The 20,276-nt window shown below is 33.6% G+C and overlaps 2 protein-coding genes across 2 annotated transcripts; both read right to left on the bottom strand.

Moving 5' to 3' along the window:
• Positions 1 to 5,406: 5,406 nt before the first annotated feature.
• LOC126712901 (probable glycosyltransferase At5g25310) lies at positions 5,407 to 9,769 on the bottom strand. Its single transcript, XM_050412433.1, has 4 exons — positions 9,410 to 9,769; positions 9,108 to 9,292; positions 6,880 to 7,237; positions 5,407 to 6,230 (listed from the first exon to the last, which is right to left on the bottom strand). Exons 1-4 carry the CDS (start codon positions 9,668 to 9,670, stop codon positions 5,565 to 5,567), a joined length of 1,470 nt encoding a protein of 489 aa, XP_050268390.1. The 5' UTR covers positions 9,671 to 9,769; the 3' UTR covers positions 5,407 to 5,564.
• A 4,083-nt stretch (positions 9,770 to 13,852) lies between these two features.
• On the bottom strand, positions 13,853 to 20,147 carry LOC126696275 (probable glycosyltransferase At5g11130). Its single transcript, XM_050393043.1, has 4 exons — positions 20,088 to 20,147; positions 19,534 to 19,691; positions 14,818 to 15,172; positions 13,853 to 14,515 (listed from the first exon to the last, which is right to left on the bottom strand). Exons 1-4 carry the CDS (start codon positions 20,145 to 20,147, stop codon positions 13,853 to 13,855), a joined length of 1,236 nt encoding a protein of 411 aa, XP_050249000.1.
• Positions 20,148 to 20,276: the final 129 nt, after the last annotated feature.

The following is a 20,276-nucleotide window of genomic DNA, read 5'->3' as shown; positions in this document are numbered from 1 at the left end:
AATTATAATATTAAATTAAGGTAGATGAATATGTAAAGTTAAAACCGCTTAAGTTAAATTTGTAAAATCAATGTATTTATATATTTAATATTGTCAAAAAAAAATTAAATGTAAAAAATAAATACGAAAAATAATGATGTGGTAATGACGTAGATGATGAGGTGAGAGCATAACAATAATAAAGGCTATATATAGACTTCATCTTTTGGATATATATAAAAATTTAGAACATCCATATGTGTTAGGTTTTTCTACCACCTTAGAGGTTTTGACCGGACCCGAATTTGGTTTAGCAAGATTACGAAAGGATTGGTAGGCTCTTTCAGCCAACCCAACAAGCAGGCCCCCCCCCAAAATTCAAAACTTCTTTTTACTGTATAGAAAGATTAATATTTTAATAATTAGCCCCCAAAAATGGGACTTGGCCCTCCCAAATATTTGTGTTGGTCTAATAATGTTCTTAAAAAAATTGTCCAATTTGTCTAGTAGTTATAGAGAATGTATTGTTTTTCAAATTCATTTTTTATGGTAAAATGTGTTTTTCTATTGTTTTTCAAATTCATTTTTTATGGTAAAATGTGTTTTTCTATCTCTTAAAGTTTTGAATCGTTCATGTCTTTGAATACTTCATTAATTCAATTGAAATTTTTTTACCCACAATTGTAGGCAATTTGGTAACTTATATTGAAAATGAAAATTGTAAGGATTTCACTATAGAAGATGGTGAAAGATTACTTTAATTCTATGAAATATTTAATTTTAAGGATTTCATGTTGAAAGATATTAAAGTCTGTGTGTGTGTAGATGCATGTGTTTGTGTATATGTATGAAATTTTGTATAGGCTAATAAATTAGTAATACAAATTGACCTTCTTGACCAAAATTTCTAGCTCTGCTCCTTTCTACAAGTTGTTTGTCAATAATTCATAGGTGACCAAAGCCATGGACAACATATCGTCTACCTCCCTATTGAACATCAAACAGAGAGAAGGAAAATCTTTGAAGTCCTAGCTATTTGACCAATTTCAATAAGGAACTCCTACAAGAGTTGACAAAGCATATGAGAAGGTTGTTCTAGACTCTAGTAGCATTTATGGGCTACAACCTAGCTAATAAGTTCCTTTTCTTGCTCTAACACACAACATTATCCAGCATGATGTAGTTAATAACCAAAGCTCAGAAATATATCAATGGGAAGGATCCTTTAAATTCTAGAGAGGTTGGTAGCAATGGAGGAAAAAATGAGGAAGGAAAAAGGAGATGATCAAAGATTTGAATCTCAATCTAAATCAAAAGCCCCCAGAGCATCAGAAAAACCTTCACATGAAGGGGAGAAATTTGGGGCCCCTGATAGCTAATTCTTGAACTAGACTCCTTTCAACACACCTTTTTGTTCAAGTTCTCATGTAAATCAAGGACAAACCCACAGACTTAAATGGTTGGGAAAACTCAAAACGCATCTGGATAAGAGATCAAAGAACTATTATCGCTTCCACTGTACAGTGATCATGGTCATAACATCGAAGATTGTTTTGACCTAAAAGAGAATATGGAAGCTCTGATTAGGCAAGAACAAATCTAGAAGTTTGTTGGTCAAAGGCAAGAAGGTCGGTCAAAGCAAGATTCAGACTGGGGTGGAACACAAACCAGTGAAGATTGAAGATGCGTCTTGATGAGAACTTGAAGTTGATGCGTTGGAATTGCAACATCCACATGATGATGCTTAGGATGCATGGATACTTTATTTAGGATGCCGTATGCTTGTCATGTCTGTGTCATTCTAGTGTCGTACTTGCCGTTTTATATTATAATTTTTCAAAAATTACTTGTGTTGCGTGTTATAATTGTACCCATATTCATACAGGTATGTGCATCCTAAAATTGATGCTTTAGTTGTCACTTCCAATCTCTAAATACAAGACTTGCCGGGTCCTAGTGACAATAGAAGCTTAATTGATATTCTTTGTTGGCCAACTTTTTGAAAGTTACATATCGATAAGGATAAGATGCAACCCTAACCTTATCCTTTGTAGTTTTCACTAGGAAATAAAATTCATCCTTAAGAGTTGGTGACTCTCTTGATCACAATCAAGACTTACCTTGGCAGATCACAAAAATGGTGGACTTCTTGGTCATTGAGTAGCCATTAGTGATTATTGAACGACCTACTCTCAATCATCTTAGAGTCACCTGCCAGTTGTTGATGCATATTCCGATTGAGCAAGGAGTAGGAAAGGTGCGAGGTGATCATGCCAAAGAATGCTACTTGGCCTCCCTTAATGGAGACTGTCCAAAGGAAGCCCTCGTAGAAGAGCAGTGAAATAAGTTAACCAACCAAGAGCTACTATGGGGAATTGGAAAAAATCTGTCTAGACAATGAATTTGCAGCTTGAGCAGAAAACCCAGATCGAGGCTCAACTACCAAAATACTGTTTTTATTTTTTTTATAAATGGTTCAAAATTCAAGCTACCCCAAACCTTAGTTATGGTTTAAAATTTTTTTTTTCAATTTTTTTAATTTATTAATATTTATAAGTCAAATATGCTAGAACGCAAAAAATGAGATAGGTGGTTTTTTCTGTGCATTATATTAGTTATTGATTTTAATTTGAACCTATCATTGAAATTACCTCTCTACCTACGCTACCAATAACAACTGTAATAATTTGTTACATAGGATTTTTTGTGGACATAATATCTCTCTTTTTTATAAGAGAATTATAAAATTTTGGAAAATAGAAAAAAGAATCCTAAAATAGGGTCAGTACATTGTATCGTTACATTGGAACAACGAAAGACTGAGGCTATTTTGTGGAGTGCCACGGATTGCGCTTTCGAAAAGGGGTTATGTAGACATTTGATAGTGTTGGGATTTTTCTAGGGGTGTCAATTCGGGTTAGCGTGTTGGATTTGTGTCGTGTCGAGATAGAGATATTCAACTAAATGGCTCAACCCTAACCCGACCCATTTAATAATCGTGTCATGATCTTTCAACCCTAACCCAACTTGTTAATAAGTCGGGTTGACCTGACCCAATCCATTTGACACGCTTAATAAACGAGTCATGTTAGGTTGACACAAATGTAACACAACCTATTTCAAACTACATAACATTAAATATAACATTCATCTAGAATTTTTTTTTTTACATCCCAAAAAACAGTGCATACACTTCAAGTCTTCAACCCACATTTAAAATAATATAGTTCGACAAAAATATAACATTCATCTAGAAATAAGTTCTTTACACTCCAAAAGAAGTGCATACACTTCAGCCCAAATTCAAAATAACAAAGTTTAACAAAAATAAAATAACATAGTTCAACAAAAATATAATATCCTTAGAACTCGCTAAATGCTAAGTATCAATATTGAAAGAATTTAAGTAAACAGTAGACTAATCCTGACTATGATCATGATTATCATCCATAAATTTTTTGTTGATGTCCAAATTCATAACATCTTCCACAAGTTTATCCAATTTCATTTGTGCAAGTTCTATGCCAAAAAAAAAAAAAAAAGTATTAGTAGTTCTAGGGTCTGTAAGGTTTTAATTTTCAATTATATCCCTTTTAAATTTTTGTAATTACTCACTTTTCTTTTCAAATTTAAAATATATGTTGGATATAAAAGGTATTTGACAAATCTAAAATAAAATAAATATTTATTTGTTATACGAGTTAAACAGGTTGTGTTAAGTGGGTCATTTCGGGTTGACACAAATAAATTGACGTGTCAAACGTGTCTATTGCGGGTTATGCGGGTTGATCCGCTTATGACACGTTTCTTATCGTGTCACTTTTGGGTCGACCCATTTATGACCCAAACCCATTAAGGCCCAACCCTAACCTGGAAAAACCCGTGTTGGGTTCGTGTCGTGTTCGCGAGTTGGGTTGAACATTGACACCCCTAGATTTTTCTATTTAGGAGAGAATTTGACAGAGATCCAATATTTTAGACAAGAGAGTAGGAGAAACTTCAGAGCACACAAAGAAACTGGAAAGTACTCAGTTGAATGGCCGATAAGGGTGAAATATACAAATTTACAATAGTAATGGGCCAGTGCCGCCACGAGAAAGCTTCTATTTGTTATAAGTTTTAACCATTAATCAAATCCTACTGAAGGACCTCGCAATTTTTAGGCTTAACTGGCTTATGAGGCCCATTTTTTTATTTTTATTTTTTTAAGTCCATTATTTTTTGGATTCGATAAAATAGATAGAGGCATGGTAGAATTGATAGGATCATGTCTGTGCACTATTTCCAATTCAGCCGATCGGGCCTGGGCTTCGTCTACTGTTTTTTTTTTGGTGTGTGTGTCTGGGGTAAATTTCGGCAAAAATGGCCCATTACCATCAATTTTCAAAATAATTTGCCCAGAAACACTGTTTCCAAACTATATAGCAATATACCACTTTTTTAGGTGCTCGAGCTTGCCAAGCTCAAGTACCATGTTTTTTTAATCCACTATCGCCCCATATTCAAGGAGCCCTATAGTGGCGTTTTTAAGCCCTATAATGACGTTTTCGGGCCCTATAGCGGCGTTTTTAAGCCCCCATACTAGGTTAAGGGGCCCTATAGTGACGTTTTCGGGCCCTATAGCGGCGTTTTCCTGCAAAATTTTTTTTGTAAGTCCCCATAACAGGTTCAAGGGGCCCTATAGTGGCGTTTTTAAGCCCTATAGTGACGTTTTTGGGCCCTATAGCGGCGTTTTCTTGCAAAATTTTTTTATGAGTCCCCATAACAAGTTCAAAGGGCCCTATAGTGGCGTTTTTAAGCCCTATAGTGACGTTTTTGGGCCCTATAGCGGCGTTTTCCTGCAAAATTTTTTTATAAGTCCCCATAACAGGTTCAAGGGGCCCTATAGTGGCGTTTTTAATCCCTATAGTGACGTTTTTTGGCCCTATAGCGGCGTTTTCCTGCAAAATTTTTTTATAAGTCCCCATAACAGGTTAAGGGGCCCTATAGTGGCGTTTTTTGGCCCGAAAACGTCACTATAGGGCTTAAAAAGGCCATTATAAGGCTCCTTGAATATGGGGCGATAATGGATTAAAAAAACATGGTACTCGAGCTTGGCAAGCTCGAGCACCTAAAAAAGTGGTATATTGCTATATAGTTTGGAAACAGTGTTTCTGGGCAAATTATTTTGAAAATTGATGGTAATGGGCCATTTTTGCCATAAATTTCGTCTACTGTTTTACACCCCATAAGTCTCTTTAGATTTCAAGTGACATGAAGAATATATATTTCGGTTAAGATTAAAAAAAAAAAAACATTTCTAATAACGTATATAGTATCACATTTTTATAATTTAAAATAATGTTCAGATTTATAAAATTTAATTTTGGACAATTAAATGGAGAGTACATACCAAACCCTAAACAACAATCTAACGAATACTTCATCATATGAGCACCAGAAAATGACATTTTTCTTTCCCATTCATTAATATTTTATTTAGAAGTACGTATCCACTATGGCATTTTCCAGCTATACGAGTCACAGGGTTTGAGAGAGAGAGGGTGGAGAGAAAAAAGAACCAAAAAAAAAAAAAAAAAAAAAATCTAGTCAAGTTTTACATTTAATCTCCTAAGCCATACAGAGTGTAAAATCATATGAAAAACATCAAATCTTTTAGGTGGCTGGTTCAACACAAAATGCCTCCTCACAACCCTTAATCCCTCCTTAAGCCTCCTATACTTCTCTTCCGGAACTGCCCTCAACACATTCTTCAGTCTTGGGATATCCGACACATCAACCTGAATCGAAAATTCCTCCCACTTCAATACATCACTGAAGGGCAACACATAATTCTGTGACAAAATCACAGGCACACATTCGGCATAAATGGCTTCCACAATTCTTGGGCTGGCCACTTCATGCCCACTAGGACATAGACAGAACTTAGACTGAAGCATAAAGGAGTCGTAGTCCAAGTCTTTGGACAGGTACTCATAGACACGCAGAACATTGTCACGGTTTTTCCAATGGTTTAGTAATATGGGTCGGATCGGGCCGTGGATTCCGCCGGCAAAGAAAGCAAGATAGGGACGTGAGGCATTGTCTGGTGGGGGAGTGAGTAGTTTGGGGGATACATTGCCACCATAGAGGTGTATTTCTGGGAGGCTAACGTCTTTTTGGGGGTTGAAACCTTCGGAGGTGTTGGCATTGCAAAGGATTCGGATGGATGTGTTGTAGAGGAAAGGGTTACCCTTTGATGCATGGGGACCCTGCAATTTTTGGAAATGGTTAGTTGCTTCATCTAATTTCTTTGTAAACCAAGAAGATATAATCTTCCAAGAAGTATTTTAGCTTTCTACTTGAATTCAAATACTGTACATGCTTGTATTAACCAATACAATAGAATTATCTTTCTTAAAGATGATTAAATTCAATCAAGCCATGTGTTTCAATTGTGAAATAGTACAATGAATAGTAACTAAATTTAGGATCCTATTAGTGGGTGTTTTTATTTACTTTTTTGCATGAAGTCAAACAACTTTCAACTTAAAGTTATATTTTTATTAGTTTTTTTTTTCCTCTCTATTTCTTACTCATTATGACATCTTTAAAAGTCTATTTTTATTAGTTCTCTTTCTTCTATTTTTTACTCAATATGGCATCCTTTTAATTTTAAAGCTTCCTTAAAAGGCAAAAAAGACACCATTAACAAAAGCCAAACTATATCTAAAAAGTTGATTAAGCTTGGCATTCCACTTGTGAAAATCATGAAGACATAAGGGACAGACAGTGACATACACACAAAGCGGCAAACACTATTAGTGGTGTCAGACACAGCAGAATCCTAATTCCTAGGGACAAAATTGAAGGACCAAGAAAACGAAAAGGAGAGAAAGGCAAGGTAGAAAGGAACTTTACCCAATCATGACAAGCAAGCATGAAGTGGTCAGCACCACGGGTTCTATTCCAAAACGGGTACTTGGTAGAAACGAGTCTGACATAATCAGAGACAAACCACCTTAGTGGGGCTATGTCGTGAGAGAGAGGTGTGTAAAGGTATCTGACCATCCAAGTCACACTGAAGGGCATGAAGTGAACATGGGCCCTTTGTGGATCCTTGGTCTTGAACCTCTTAGCCACGGCTCCTTGCTCCATCTCATGGATGAACCTCCCTTCCATGCTATAGATGTCTTTGCATGGTCCATCGTGGGCTATCGGTGGCTCGCCTTCTGTGTACACGTGAACTTTGAATCTTCTCTCCATCTCCATGTAGCTCCTGTCATTTTTGAAATTCATCAAGGGTAAACATGTCAATCTACGTATCTTTCTATTTTCTACATGATGATCATGCATGATGGGCGTTTGAGTGATTTGGCATTTGGCTACTGCGACACTACTCTCTTTTTTTGCTGAATTACTGCAACACTACTCTAGTAGCTAGAATTGAAGGTTGTGAAAAACCCCGAAAGTCATATAATAACCTTCTAGCTAGCTTGTGTTTCAGGGTTAATCATTATATGTTACATCAATGTAATCAATAGTCTCTCATAAAAGAAAAAGTGTAATCAATAGTCATTGTGTGTGTATATATATATATATATATATATATTTTTTTTTTTTTTTGAGAAAGAATAGTCATTGTATATTAAATCATAGTTCTGTTCTGTTCTATTCCTATCAAAGAAAAAAAATCATAGTTCAGCGTCTAAAACTTGTTAATCAACTGCATGCATGATAATAATAAATAATGGTTTTATGATAACGATAATAATGGCTACGACAAGTAAAAAACTGTTAAGAATTGTGATGGTTTAAAATGATTTTTTTCAATAAACAAAATATTCAAACCTCTTCGAGTATTAATAATCAAGAGTTAGACAACATTTACAGAATAAGAAAATCATGCGGTGCATAAGGTGCATTATACCTTGCTCTTGCATAAAATATGAATTTCTTGTGCAGATTTATGTGTGGAGCAGTGACGTATACGAGTGCACTGAATAATTTTACAGAGAGAAATTATGGGCTGAAACTTAATTTTATTATAGGGAATTAATTGACAAAAACTTTGTTGGTCCCGAACAAAGTGAGGTTGAGCACTTAATTTTCAAGTGAGAAAGTATCAGATGGATCTAATTGAGTAAAAAGTACACTATTGACTATTGTACTTCACTTAATTCATCTTATTTAGCACACTAGCTAGCCAGGGTAATTAACAGATGGATTAATTTTTTATTTCAGTTTCACATATATCTTTGATGGTTCCAGCCCATCTATGCAAATTAATCAACTGTACAAGTGTGAAAGCATCAGATACTATTAAAATAAAATAATGCCATAATTAGATTTAGACACAATTAAAAACAATGCTAGCTTTCCCTCTACAAGCAGTTGCAAATCAAAATTTCAATTCAAATGCTTCTACAACTTTCAGATAAACTTGCAAACTAAGGATTTGGTTACAACTATTGTATTTTATTTGAATTCAAATAATGTCTCATCCCTATATTTTATCCAAATTTCCAATACCAATGACTCAGATTTTATTTCATTAATTAACCGTTTTATATTTATTTATTAATTATGTTAAAAAAATTTTTGGGGCGTGCTTGCATGATTGGTCCAATACCAACACAGTAACCGTAAGAGAAGTGGGATATTAATTTGTCTTTGGAGCATGGATAAAAAAAAAGTAAAGGAAAAGGAGTGGGCACACAAAATACATGAAGTATCCATTACATTACAATAAGTAGCAAAGCCCCGCTTTTCCAATAGCTATGATCGCCCGGACCACACACTAGAGACAGAGACAGAGACTGATCAGAGAGAATGTGTATTGTTTGTGGATTGACTAATAACTGTGATCTGTGAAACGGTGAAAGGAATTGATTGAGTGAGTGTGAGTGCGCACTTCACACACCTTAATTAGCTAGCTAGCGTTTATCACAAGAAATTCTCTCATAATTAATAAAAACCCATACCCAACCAGTTATCAAAATAAATTAACAGTGACTTACAAGCAAAGCAGTTTTTCAAAACTTTCGACGCTTTAAATTCTACCTTTTCATTAGATACTAGTATATTATTTAAAATCTATGTTTGAAAATTAAATTAAAAAAGAAAAAAGAAAAGAAAGAAAGGCTTACTGGTAAAAAGCGGCGGGGTTACGATAAACACGATCGGAGGGGACGAAACCGGTGGCGTTGAGGGACGTTGCAGAGCTGTTGCGCTTTGAAGCTGCGGTGGCTCTTCGAATCGAAGCTCGTGCTCGCGCTAATCCTAGTTCAAGCTCTTTCTCTCTGCTCAGTTTCGCTTTCCTTCTAATTATTCTCTGTATTAATTTACATAACATCAGGATCAAAACCGATTTTAACGGTTTTGGCCTTTTGGTTTAACAAATTCAAACACAGAATCAATGTGAGAGAGAGAGAGAGAGATTGTAACGTACTGGTACGGTTCGGTTGGGGTTGAAAGCAGTAGTAGTAGTGGTAGAATCGGAACGGAGAGGTGTGACATGATCGTGAGTGGTGGTGAGCTTTTGCTGTAACTCAAGCAATGGAACTGAGTACTCGGAGGACTTGGAGTTAGCGTAGAACGTTCTCATGAGCTCACAGAAATGGCTTGAGAGAATCATAACGACGAAGATTGAAGCCACGCACAGCGACGATAGTAAACGAAGTGAATATCCATGGCAACTTATTATTCTCATTTCTCACACTTCTCAAAGTGTAGTGTTACTGTTTGGTTGCTCTGACTTTGTTTTCCCGAGAAAAAAAAAATGGAAATGGAGAGAGAGAGAGAGATAGAAAACGAGATAAAACGGTTTGGAAAAGTGCAACGATCACAGCTCACTACTTAAAGACGAAAAGTGAGAAGCTACTGAGTATGAAATTACGGATTTGACCCTCATGTGAGAAGCAACTAAACGCGTAGTGGCTAGAAGCTGTGTTTGTTTGGGCTTTCCCCTAACTTCTTTTCCCGCCAGATAGCAATAACTTTTTTTTTTTTTTTTTGGGCAAGTTCTATAAAAAGAGACAACAAAATAAGTGTATTAAAGAAAAGCAAAATTCAGGAGAGAGAGAGAGAGAGATTTGGCTCTTCTAAAGATCTATTTAGGTACCAATTACCAAATATCCCTTCATATCCACCATAGGTGCTCTTTTGGTATCAAAGAATAAAATGATTATAAAAAGACTTATCATGTGTACTGTGTACAGGCCATAATAAATAAACATGATAAATGATATACAATCATTTCCAAGTTTTATACACTACTGCTTAGTATTAACGTGAAGGTTTCTTTTACTGCTCAAATAGGTCTCAAATGTAACTTATGCAGGTAGATTTTAATTAATTTTAATCCATAGAAACTCGTAGAGGGTCTATATTATAATAATCTTAAATTTAAAGAGGTGGATATTAATGAAATCCAAGAATTATTATGCATTTGTCCCTTTATTTTTAAAATTACTTACCTAAAATTTAAGTCAATCATTTTTTAATCTAAGTTTTAGTAAACTCTTTGAGGCACATCAAGTCTTTATTTTAAATTTAAGTTTCAGTTAACTCAACTGGTAAAACATTTTGTTGTCGAATAAGAGATTTGAGATTCAATTCTCGCCTACACTAGAAAAACCAATTGATATCTTGGTTTAATGATAAAAAAACAATTATTAGGAGCGGCCATATGTTGAAATTATCTCTTTAAAAAAAAAAATTCATCTCAAATAAATGTTATATGGTAGTCCTTAAAAGTGAAATTGGTTGAATTAAGTTAGTGGTGTTTACAAAATATTACTGGGATAATACTTTTCTTAGAAGTGAAAATAGTTTAAGATCAACATTAACTATATGCAAATGTTGTGATTTCAAATTAAAAGTTCACCTCAATTGAATCCAAGCACTATGCTTTTTGTGCAGGCTGCAGTCATTACACTCCATGCATACATGTGAGATGGAAGTGGAGGATCTATGGCCATTATACTGATTATGAGTGAGACGTATAATAGGGTGAAATAGGTTTTCCTTAAAATAATCATAAAGAAGTTGGGTTTTTAACATATCTAAGTTGATTGAGCTATATTTTGTGTAACTTATCATATTCCTTATTGATCAATGGAGTGTCGAAGAACTCTATCATTCCGACACCAGGACTTCGACAAGGAGATACATTGTCCTCATATTTGTTTCTACCTTGTTTTGAAGTGCTCACCTCTTTGATCCAAATGGCTAAAATGGATAGTCTTATTAGAGGAGTAGAGTTAACTTCTTGTAGATGATAACTTGTTGTTTAGTAGAGTTAAGATGGCAGATTGTGAATGATTTTATATCCAAATTTAAGTTGGCTTCTTGTAACCCATCTTGATCTAGTTCAAGGGGGTTGTTAAAGTGCAAGTTAGAATAGCCTATAAATAGGCTCAAGCTCATTACTTGTACAATTAATACTCATCTTACTTACATATTACTCATAATTACTTTTGAGTGTGAGTTGTGACTATAAAAATTCTTTTTACACAAACTTGTGACACAATTGAATAATATACCATTATTAACAAATTATGCCTAAAATACTGATAATTGTTGGGAAGAGCTACGGTTAGACATACAAGTGTCTTTTGCTGGTATTAATTGTTTGAAGATCTAAAGGTTTTTTTTTTTTTTGATAAATTCAATAGTTACTTACAATGAGGAAAGAGATTCTGGACGTCTTTGTAGGAAATATTTAAAGGCTCTTGGCGTTTAAGGATCAAAAGCTGAATTCAATTTACAAATGACATGATTTATGTCAATACTTTAGTGTTAAAATGACTGCAAAATATATTTTCCAATATGCAATATAATTATAGCTTATGTAAGATTGAACTGGATAACCAAAAATTTGAATGGGTATCAGGGTATGCAGAGTATTTGAACTATTGATTATAGTAGTCTGATTTTAGCAGTTGGCTTAGATTAATTTGTTTGTACGTATCCTTCGTATTAAAAAAATTGGTGTTATTTTACTAGTTATGTTTTGACAGCCACCATAGCTGCATTTTTTTTTTCTTCTTCTTCCCTCTCTTAGGGTGTGTTTGTTTGGAGGTGAAATATGGTAGATGAAAAACTTTGGAAAAAAAAAAAAAATAAGAAAGAAAACTTTTTTAATTTGTAGTGTGTTTGGTTGGGTGGAGAGAAAGGAAAATAAATGGTGGGACTCATGTGTTTTCTTTTCAGGTCCATCAAAAAGTTTTCTCCCCAAAATGGATAGAAAACTGAAGGGAGAAATGGACATCAAATTTAGACAAAAATACCATCTTCTTCGCACTTTTTTTTCTTCCTCCGGACGTTGCTTCTTCTACTTTTTTTTTATTTTTTTTTATTTTTTTATTGGACAGGCTTGTCCAGTGCTCATATTCTTTTCTTTTCTTTTCTTTCTTTTGCTTTCTTTTGTGTTTTCTTCAGCTTCTTTCTTTTTTTAATTGGGCAGGCTTGTCCAGTGCTCATATTCCTTTTTTTATTATTATTTTTATTTCTTTTGCTTTCTTTTGTGTGTGTGCGTTTTTTTTTTTTTTTTTTTTGGAATTGCTTTTTATTTTTTTAATAAATTTAGATGATTGATTTTTTTTAGTTGTTTATCACTTTTTGGTTTTAATTGGGCATCATTTTTTAACAAGGGTATATGTATAAATTTATACAAACTCACTTTTTCCATTCCTTCTCTTTTCCACTCCCAACCAAACAAAGAGGGGGCAAATTAAAATATTTTCTATCCTCCCACTATTTTCTATCTTCTTACTTTTCCACTCCTCTAACCAAATGGACCGTTAAAGTATTCAAGCTTCAAACTATGCTTTATCATTTATCAATTTCTTATTCTTGCTCAGCTGAGGATGTTGTTATATTAAGACTTTCTAAGTATTTAGATTCTGTTGGATGAGAATGGTCTTTAAAAAGTAGATTAGCAAAAGCTAAGGGGCTGTTTGGTAAGATTATTTAAATATAGTTTTTTGTTTTGCAATCCAAAATTGGTGGGTCTCACACTTGAATTTATTGTTTGGCTAATATTTTCTAAATACAGTTTTCAAAAAACTATATCCTATTTTCCTGATTTAAAACAGGATTTTGAAAACGGCTTAAAGGGTGTTTTCAAGATACAGAAAATATTTTTAATGACATAGTTGTAAATAAATTGAAAACAGTGGACCCTACATATTTGTCCAAACTTTTTTATTTCTTAAATTTAGGAGTTTATCTTTATCACAAAAAGAATTCTCACACTTCAGATTTGAAACTTATCATTAAAAAAAAATGATGAGCTCTATTCCTTTATCATTATCCACAGAAAAAAAAAAAAAAAAAAAATTTACAGATGCTACACGTTACTTTTTGTAAATATATATATTTTTTTAAATCTCAAAAATAGAAATGGTCTCCCAAACAATTATTTTTGTTTTTAGTATTTTGAAAATTGTTCGTAAAAGTGGGAGCCAAACACGTAAAATATAAAAATTATTATCTGAAAACTAGTTTCAAGTTCAATTTTTTGAAAATTGTTTTTATATTGTTTTGAAAATAAAAACAAAAATCCTCCTACCAATCAGACCCTAATTATGTTAAAACACATAACTATATATGGATCCCATCACACCTTGAATAATGCAGCATGTTTCCGTTGCCTGCCTTTATATAGTGTCATAAAAATTTGCTTTTACATGCTGTTTAATCAGAATAAGAGAATCCGGCATGGTGTGTATTAAAAATACATGGCATTATATAAGATGTGGAATGAAATATACTTGATGCTTATGCTTTGGAAGAGTTTTTATTCTAGTTGATGAAAAGAAATCTTGAGACCATTTCAATGGAGGATATGATTTCATTAAAGTGTACAACCTTAATTAATTGAAGCATTTTACAGTGGCAGCCTTATGTTTAGCCTCCTGAGCCACACTGAATGCATCACCATGTGCAATAAATCATATGGTTTAGCAGGCCTATTGATCACAAAATGTCGATGCACCTGGATAATCCGCTTTCGCTTCTCTAAAAACTCATCCTCCGAAATTCCTTGCAAAATTTTCTTGATTTCTGGTATCTTTGCAACTGGAATTTGAATAGAAAATTGGCTCCAATCAAGAACATCACTAAATGGTGGCACATAACCATCGGATATTAGCACGGGGACACATTCTGCAAAAATAGACTCAACAACTCTAGGGCTTGCAACTTCATACCCACTAGGGCACAGGCAAAACTTGCTTTGACCCATTAACTCGAAATAATTTAAGTTTTTAGGGAGATACTCATGCACTTGGATATCTGGGTCATTGTCTTTCCAGTACCTAAGTAGTATTTTCCTTACAAACCCGTGCTCGCGACCGGCGAAAAAGGCTAAAATTGAACGATTGTTTAGGGGCTGGCTGAAGCTTGGAGGATTCAGGTTTTCAGATGCAATTTTAACTTCAGGTAAGGAGGCATCTCTCGCCGGATCGAAGCCTTCAGTAGTGTTGGCATTGCATAGAACTCTAATGAAGTGTTTGTAAAACTTACGGTCATCAAATGAAATTTTTGGTCCCTGAGATATCACAAGGAGGAATATAGTTAGTGTTATATCTTCAACCAATTATTATAATTAACACCTTAAGCAGCAGCATTCCTAAAGTAACTCTAAATGGTAGAGTGAAAAATAAAGTTAACAAAGTAATTGCACAAGTTTGTGTAGCATGGAAACATAGACAATACATGATGCACTTTACTCTTTAAGAATTGTGTAATTTTTAATGATATCTTTCTCCTATTCAAACTTCTTAAAGAAATCCAATGAATGCATGGCTAATATGACTCCCTCCAATGTAAAGCAGAAAATGAATGCCATACCCAGTCATGACAAGAAACCATAAAATGGTCAGCTCCATCGCTTCTGTTCCAATACGGGTGTTTCTTTGATATGACTTCCATGTAGTCCTTGACAACCTTTTGTAGAGGTTTACTAGTATATATGATGCGAGGCTTGTACACGAATTCAATGATATTGGTAATACTAACGGGAATATAAAATGCAGCGGCCTCATTCGGGTCCTTAGCTAAAAAAGGACTCTCCCCACTTTCCAATTCATCCATGAATTGCCCTTCAGTTGAGTATATGTTGGTCATTGGCCCCCTGTGAAAAATGGGCAACTCTCCTTCCTTGTATGGCCATACTTTGAACCGTTTCAACATCTCTGCATGGCTCCTGATCATATGCATCAAACAATTAGAGATCAATTGTTATTTTTCTTTTTTGTGAATGAAAAAAGAGAGTCTCCAGTGTGGACTCATTGACTTTATGTCACGTAACGGTAATAAATAATACTAGTCGCTAACCCGTGCGATGCACGGGAAAACTATTAGAAAATAATAAAGTATGCATATATTAAAAGACAATTTAAGTTCATGTGTGCTTGCAAGGGATATATTAAAAGCCTTATCTTTGAGACAAAGAACTGATGTAAACAAACTAACCTTACATAAAACAAATTTAAAAAAAAAAAAAAAAAAAAAAAACATAAAACTGATGTCACGGGAAATTCAGCCACATAGTAGTAATATATAAATCTCTTAAAACCTAAACCTAAACCTAAACTTAAACTTAAGGACTAAATATTTATGCGCCTTCTCATGCTTTCCTGATGTATTTGGTTAAAAACATAAAACTGATGTCACGGGAAATTCAACCACATAGTAGTAATATATAAATCTCTTAAAACCTAAACCTAAACTAAACCTAAACGTAAGGACTAAATATATAAACAAACTAACCTTACAAAAGCAGAATTTTATAAGCTAAAATCTATACCGTGAGTTGTAGATCTTGAATGCTATACCGTGCGTTTAGGGCTTCCTACATCTGGAGAGAGAGAGAGAGTTTGCTGAAACCAAAGAAAATCTCTCTATAGTTTAAGAAACACAATATACTAAAATCAAAGAGATAAAATTTTCAAAGGACAAAATATTATAGATAATTTAAAAGAATTTTGGTTTAATTCTTGAACACCGCAACTCCATAAAATTCATACTAATAATAATATTTTATGATAGAGCAGTTATAATTTTGGTTTAATTCTTGAACACTGAATTGGAAATTGATTATGTGAGTATTCAATGGTGAACAAAGTACTATGTATTAATTAATATATAAACAAAACTAATCTTACAAAAACTGAACTTTATAAGCTAAAATCTATACCGTGCATTGTAGATCTTGAATGCTTTAGGGTTTTCTACGTCTGGAGAGAGAGAGAGTTTGCAGAAACTGTGGCTTTATATTTCTTAACTTGAGGGGGGGTAAGGTTGCTAGGGTTTTGTAGATCTTGAATGCTTTAGGGCTTCCTACGTCTGGAGAGAGAGAAAGTTTGCAGAAACCGTGGCTTTATGTTTCTTAACTTGAGAGAGGGGTAAGGTTGCTAGGGTTTTGAGGGGTTATAGTTTTTATTTATTTTTTAAATATTGTGTTGACGTGGAAAATTGTGGTGCCATTTTTTATTTTTTAAATATTGTGCTGACGTGGAAAATTGTGGTGTCAGCAAAGGCTTCGGTTTTATATTTTTATTTATTTTTTAAATATTGTGCTGACGTGGAAAATTGTGGTGTCAGCAAAGGCTTCGGTTTTATATATATATATATATATAGATTACGTGTACTACCAGGGTCGTGTTAAGACTATTTCTTGAACTACTTAATAATAGAAATAATTTGAAAACTCATACCATCAAACCATACCCCCGATGGTAATTAGAGATCAATTATTAATATCGTTGATATAGTGCAATGCATATTAACTTAATAAATCAATAGATCTAGATACACAACTTTCATAATTATTAAGGTACAATACAGTCGTTATTAATAATAGTCCAATGTAAAAAAAAAGTATTGCATTAATTATAATCTATTGCTTTAAATGTTAAGAAAAACATTGTAAAATTTGTTATGTCTGTAATATTATTTTTTGAGAGATGCTACGCCTACAACAATTTTACAATAAATCACAGGTGGTTAGTTGTTATTGGTTCAAATTTGAAACTAACACTAAGATTATTTTTTTGCCCCAACAATAATAACTAGTAACAACCTTCCACTTAGGATTTGTTGTAAAAATGTTGTAGATATATCATTTCCTTATTTTTTAGAACTAAACATTAAATGGTACAGTGTTGCTGTTTTTTGTGCTAAGACTGTAATTGTAAATTTCTTATTATAAAATTGATACATTTTTTAATATTTTCCATTTTGTAAAATAAATTTAGGAAATTTTCTATATCTAAATGGTCCATTGTTCGAGAACTTCAAGATGTAATCTTACGATTTCACAAGCTATAGAGAGACACATGCAATAACAATTACTTGTGTATCATTTTCAGGAAAATTTCAGAGTTTGTAGAACTCTAACCGAAAATCAGGATTGCTTGAATGTTCTAAAAGCTAACTGACCATCATCAAGGGTTAATCATTAAAGATCTGACAGGAGATCGTCGATCTTAAAGTCAATTAAAACACATCTACGTATAAAACAATCATAATGGTTGTGACACGTCTAGGGGCATAAGAGCATTCTCATCAAGAATGCTAAATGCTATTTTTTAGCATCTAAAACTCAAAAAATTCACTCCATCAAAACTTATATATGCTATAAAATTTACAATCTTGCTACAGTGCACTCTCATTTTGAGAGTGCACTGTAGCTATATCTTAAAAAAAAAAAAAAAATTTAAAGCTTTCTCTCTCTTCTCCTCTTTAAAAAAGTATTTTATTTCTCCCTCTTTTTATTCTTTCATTCTTCTCTGTTCAGACCTGCCATTCCTCTTTTCCTCTCTTTTTTTTTTTCTTCTTCTCTCACTCTCCCTCTGACTCCCTGCTTGAAGCTATCTCACAACTTGGATTAGAACCAATGAAGCTACTTCCCTTCCAATTTTTTTCAATGGGTTTGATTTGGAGGCACGGTGGTGAGATCGATCGGTGAGTGCGTGGGTTGAATCTTTGGGTTACAATTTTGTTTTGATGGTTGGTTGTTTTTGCTAGATGGTTGTGGTTTTGCATTTTGTTTTTTGTTTTTTGTTTTTTTTTTCCTTGCAGTGGGTTATCAACCATTGGTGAGTGCTTGGCTGAGATTTTGTTTTTGCAGTGGCTGGTTGTTTTTGTGGTGGTTGGGTGATGGTTGGTTGTAATTTTGGTGGATGGTTGTGGTTATACTTTGGGTTTTTTCTTTTTCTTTTCTTCTTACAGGTGGTTGTGGTTGTGGTTATACTTTGGGTTTTTTCTTTTTCTTTTCTTCTTACAGGTGGTTGTGGTTGCCACGGTGGTGCTATGACTTGTGGTGGTGGTGGCTATGGTGGGTTGTGGTTGCTACAATGGTGGTTATGGCAAGTAGAGTGGTGGTAGGGGTGGTGGAGGAGGTGGTTGCTATAGTTTTTTGTGTAGTTGTTTTATTATTATTATTTTAATGAGTAGTTTATATTATTTAAATGAAATGATAAAAAATATAGAAACTTTGATGTTTGATAAATTTTAAAATGGGATAGTATAATAGATACAGTAGATTTTTGAAGTGTTTTTTTTTTTTTTTTTTTAAATACAATTTTTGAAGTGTTAAATGCTAAAATTTTTAAAATCCTTGATAGGAATGCTTTAAATAACTTCTCCACAAAGTGAGAATATAATTCATGAATTAAATCATCCCAGTCAGTTACAAGTACATACACCGCCAAAAAATTGTAGGCTAAGAAAAATAGGCCTAGAGCTCACAGCTAAGTAAGTACCAAAAAAAACATCAATCCCAAGTTAATTGAGCTAGGGTCATGCTGCCCCACTACCTATGATTAATAATGCTGCACTCCTTCTAGTTAAGGTTCTTAAATACTCAAGGTGATTTTTTTATATAAAAAAAAAAAACTAAAATTACAAGTTATTTTACAAATTATTAATGTGGTATGTGATAATTAATAATTAAAAAAAAATAATGTTAATAGTGTATCTAGATAAGAACAAGTAAGAATTTGCCATATTAATAATTTTTAAAAATATTATAAAATAATTTGTAATCATAATATTACTTTTTTTTTTTTTTTTGAAATACTAATGGGTGATTATATTCCTACTCAATAACAAGAATTCATGGCATATCACAGAGAGAGAGAGAGAGAGAGAGAGAGAGAGAGAGAGAGAGAGAGAGAGAGAGAGAGAGAGAGAGAGAGAGAGAGAGAGAGAGAGAGAGAGAGAGAGAGAGAGAACTTTAATGTGAAAGTGATATTACTTTTTATAACAATGTGACATTTTAATTATTGTGAATTTTTTTTTAAAAAAAAAGTGAAATTTGATAATTCTTGTACATTTCGCAACAACTCAAAAGTCAAGTGATAAGGGGTGGCAGGGAATTTCATGTCACACTAACTAACCAATGAAAAATTAAAAAAAAAAAGTGAAATTTGATAATTCTTGTACATTTCGCAACAACTCAAAAGTCAAGTGATAAGGGATGGCAGGGAATTTCATGTCACACTAACTAACCAATGACATAAAGGTATCATAAGATGAATAAAATAGGGAGAAAATCTTAACTGATGAAAGGCATAAGGATTTATGTAGGTGGATCCTCTTGGAACAAACTCATCCTCAGTGTTCGATCTATAGCTTCGTGATCGAGCTGCCTCCTTTATCGCCCTTCTAGCTCTTGCCAGTCCTTTTTCTATTCTCCAAGAATAATTCATTTCATGCAACTGTAAATTATAAACAAAAACAAAATAATTGAAACCAGTCTAAGGTAGTAATAATATCTTCTTCATTTATTGTTTTGTTTGTAACTTGAAAGACAAAAGGTAAGAATAACTGAAAAGAATGGGACCATCAATATTTTCACTCCAAAAACAAAACTGATGTAATTTAAGTACTGAAGAGGGAATGACAACAGAAGGAGATCTTTGTTTCTCCCATTAGAACCCAATGTTATTTTTTTTTTTTTTCACTGCAAAAGTTGTATCACTTACGGTAGTTAAACCAGTGCCATTTTTGCTTTCATTGAAGAAATGATCTCTTGTGTGACTTGGAACCGAAGAGATTGAGACTTGGGGGTTTTCGTGGGAAAGTGCAAAGAAAAAACAAGGAGAGATGAAGAAGAGGATGAGAAAGAGAGAAGGGTACATGAAGAATAGGGTGGTGTAATTCCAGTCACCCATGTCAGTTAGTGTTGCATTTTCAGTACTACGTACATAGAGTGCCTTCTTGTTTCTTTTAATATATGGTTCATATTTTCCTTCTCCTCCTTCTTTTATTGACGTGATAAGGAGTTTGTGAGATAACAATGG

Source organism: Quercus robur, chromosome 2 (assembly GCF_932294415.1).
Source record: "Quercus robur chromosome 2, dhQueRobu3.1, whole genome shotgun sequence".
NCBI lineage: Eukaryota > Viridiplantae > Streptophyta > Magnoliopsida > Fagales > Fagaceae > Quercus > Quercus robur.
The sequence above is the reverse complement of the archived record's forward strand: the minus strand, read 5'-3'. Positions and strand labels throughout refer to the sequence as shown.